This window comes from Haplochromis burtoni, unplaced genomic scaffold (assembly GCF_018398535.1).
Source record: "Haplochromis burtoni strain Fernald_Lab_line unplaced genomic scaffold, NCSU_Asbu1 Contig_3071, whole genome shotgun sequence".
Taxonomy (NCBI): Eukaryota; Metazoa; Chordata; class Actinopteri; order Cichliformes; family Cichlidae; genus Haplochromis; species Haplochromis burtoni.
Genome location: NW_024585432.1, coordinates 5,295 through 8,496, shown reverse-complemented (window position 1 = coordinate 8,496; position 3,202 = coordinate 5,295). Strand labels below are relative to the sequence as shown.

At 39.9% G+C, this 3,202-nt stretch overlaps 1 protein-coding gene across 1 annotated transcript; it reads right to left on the bottom strand.

Moving 5' to 3' along the window:
* Positions 1-310: 310 nt before the first annotated feature.
* On the bottom strand, positions 311-2,343 carry LOC121813862 (neoverrucotoxin subunit alpha-like). The gene is made up of 2 exons (XM_042217807.1): positions 2,101-2,343; positions 311-1,926 (listed from the first exon to the last, which is right to left on the bottom strand). Exons 1-2 carry the CDS (start codon positions 2,129-2,131, stop codon positions 1,388-1,390), a joined length of 570 nt encoding a protein of 189 aa, XP_042073741.1. The 5' UTR covers positions 2,132-2,343; the 3' UTR covers positions 311-1,387.
* Positions 2,344-3,202: the final 859 nt, after the last annotated feature.

The window sequence follows — 3,202 nt, the reverse complement described above, 5'->3', positions numbered from 1 at the left end:
TCATAGGGGGTCATATGATTGTTGGGTTTTTCTCTGTATCTATTATTGTACGATCTACTGTACAATATAAAGCGCCTTGAGGAAACTGCTGTTGCGATTTGGTGCTATATAAATAAAATTGAATTTAATTTAATATCATGCAGTTCATCTTCTCACCAGCAGAGGGCCACAAATCACCATCCATGAAGAGTTCAGGGAGAGAGATAAGAGCTGTACTTAATGATCTGATCAATATGGAAGTTCATGTTTTTTTCTTTGATTGGATCAGTTTTAAAAGCAGCTCTTTTTATAGAATGACAGAAACATGGGAGATGCTCATTGTTTTTAATATTTGATACATTAAGTAATATTGGATGTCCAATTATTCAGCCATGATGGAAACATCCCATTAAGAAAGAGAAATCAAACATTTGAAATCATTATAATGACCTCAGACTTGTTGAAAATGCAGAGGAGCTGGTTGTGAACTGAGCTTCAGAGAAACACAACATACTGAAATTCAGTGAGAAGCTTTAAGTGGAAAAAGACCCAAAAACAACATGTAGGTTGGAATGAAAGCACCTGGTCCTGGAATGATGGGAGTGTCCTGATTCGTATTTGAGGGAAGAGACATACGACTGGGGGTCCATTGTCCGTCAAAACAATGATTTTATTAAAACACATATATGTGGGAAGTCGAGCCCAATCACTGAAACAGCATCGATCTTCTCCGAACAATAAATGGGGTGTCATATATATAACATAGTTGATGACGAGTATTATGCGTCAGAGCAGATAAAAAAACATACATGAGTTCCAGTAATTCCAGCCTGGACATATTCTAAAAAAGTACAGTTCCTTCCTCTGTTCCTCCGCCACCGCCAGATGCTTCCTGTTATTTCACTTACTGCACTTCAGAACAGAACATGAGCATGCCGTTTACAAGCAAAACAAATCTATATACTGTGCATGTGTGCAGGCAGCCCATGTGTCTTGACCTCAGTGCATGACCTCACTCAACAAACAAAGACATTTTAGAAGTATACTTCCTGACTCCGTTTGAGTCATCTGTTACCAGGCAATCTCCAATGCAGCAGGCTGCTGAGAGCACACACAGGCCTTTAATATGTGGTAAATTGTACTGTAAGCATGTATGCAATTCTTTCAATAGCTGTGGGTCACCTTAACTTTCTCCACTGATCGGCCAGATGTCGCGCTGCCGTCTTTAAAAGGACTAAAAAGGAAGAAGTTCACAAGGAATCATTTAGACAAGTTTCAAACATCAACTGATAGAATCCATGAATCTGAAAACGTGTTTCTGTGTGAAAGAGACAGACATGTACAGACTGAACTATCTGTTCAACAGTCAGAGTGTTTCTCTAACAGGAGGACACTCTTTACACTCCACTCAGCACAGGGACACTGAGGAACCCAGACCGACTCTAAATCCAGGGTAAAGAGGTTCAGTGAATGTGGTGTTGAAGGTGTGGAGGTGGATCAGAGTGTCAGAGGAGACTCTGTAGAAGGACAGAGTGCCAGCAGGACAGTCCACATACACTGCTACTCTGTTGGAGACAGATGAGGAGGAGGAGGAGGAGGAGGAGATGTATGTGTATCTGTTATTATACCAGACATGGTAATCAAATCTATCAGAGCACTCCAGACTCCACGAATGATCATTCCATCCAAACCCACAGTCAGTTCTGTCTCCTTTCCTTCTGATTCCTCTGTAACTCACTGAAATATAAACATATCCTCTCCACTCGACCTCCCAGTAATAACGACCAGTCAGACCATTTCTACACAACAGCTGAACCCAGTGATCGAATCTGTCTGGGTGATCAGGATATGACTGAACCTCCATCACCTGCGTCACCTTCCTGTTGTTGTCAGACAGTTGGAGCTTTGTGTTCACTGTGTTTGTGTCGATTGTGAGTTGACAGGAATCTGATGGAGAGAACAAACACAATCCAGCTGCAGTTATTGATCCATCATCTGTTCATTGATTGACACTTTGATGATGACTCCTGACATCACAGATGTGAATGAGTGATGTGACAGTTTGAAGATGATTTAATGTGTGCTGTTTTGTTTTCATGAATCCCATTAAAACACACTTACACTTCCTGAGACCTGTCCTCAACCATTGCATTCCAGCAGGCTCCACCCTGAAAGGAGGAGGGCGGTCAGACCAGCACAGTCTCTTTCAGCATGCACACATGGACATTACATGGCTCTCATACACATAATGTTAGACACTGATAAAGAAACAGTCCAACAGAACATTTTGGACTGTCAATCCATATGGAGATCAACCTGCTGATGATTAGGACTGATCCTGGATCTGTCAGTACCAGGGGCGATTTTAGCCCATTTTTGGGGTTGCTTCAGAAGAGGGACGGGGATAAAGGGCAAAAAACAAAAACCAACAGAATAAGCAGACAAAAAATACATATATCAATCACCTGTATCACCTGTTGAGAAAGAAAAAAGAAAACAACAGAGTCCGGGACAGCCCACTCGACCCCACCACAGAGAAAACTGCACCCACCCCATCATTTGTAGCCTACTGTTGTTACCACTGTCCTGTTTGAAATGGAATAAGAGAAGCTGGTTATTTTGAAACCCAGGAGCCACATTCAAGTAAAAGTGTAAGAACAAATGATCCGTCAATAAAGGATAACGTTGGATCAGTGTTTCAATATTTATATCTTTTAATAGATGTACATGTGGTTTGGTTATTTGCCTTTTGGTTGAAAGTACACTGAGAGAGGAATTTTTTTATTAATGATCTTAATAATATATATATATTTTTCATATTAATCCAATTTTTTCACCTAATTGAATACAATCTATTTGTGTATGATTGTCATTCCAAAGAGGGAGAGAGGAAAGAGAGGAACATGAGGAGAAAGTGCAAGGTCAGGAAGAACCAGGTATGGAAAAAGACAGGGATTAGTGACAGGCACAACAGAAACTGTTAAACTGCTTGAGAGAGTTTACCACCAAGATAATTTGCCAAATTCAAGGTGAGGTGACATAGGTTGAAATAAAAGAAATAAATCTGCAGAGCCATAGTAGCTGCAGTAAAGATATTTTCATACATTGTACCATAGACAAAGTTGCTTCCATTTTTATATATTTTTTCTCAATATTTTTTACATTTGTACATTTCAAGGACTCTTTTTTGGAGTCTATTTTCATATATCTGTATTGTATTATA

Coding starts and splice junctions, on each gene's coding strand:
- LOC121813862 (XM_042217807.1), bottom strand. CDS start 2,131: ATGCAATGGTTGAGGACAGGTCTCAGGAAGT. Junction 1,927..2,100: donor GAGGACAGGTCTCAGGAAGT/GTAAGTGTGTTT, acceptor TCTCTCCATCAG/ATTCCTGTCAACTCACAATC.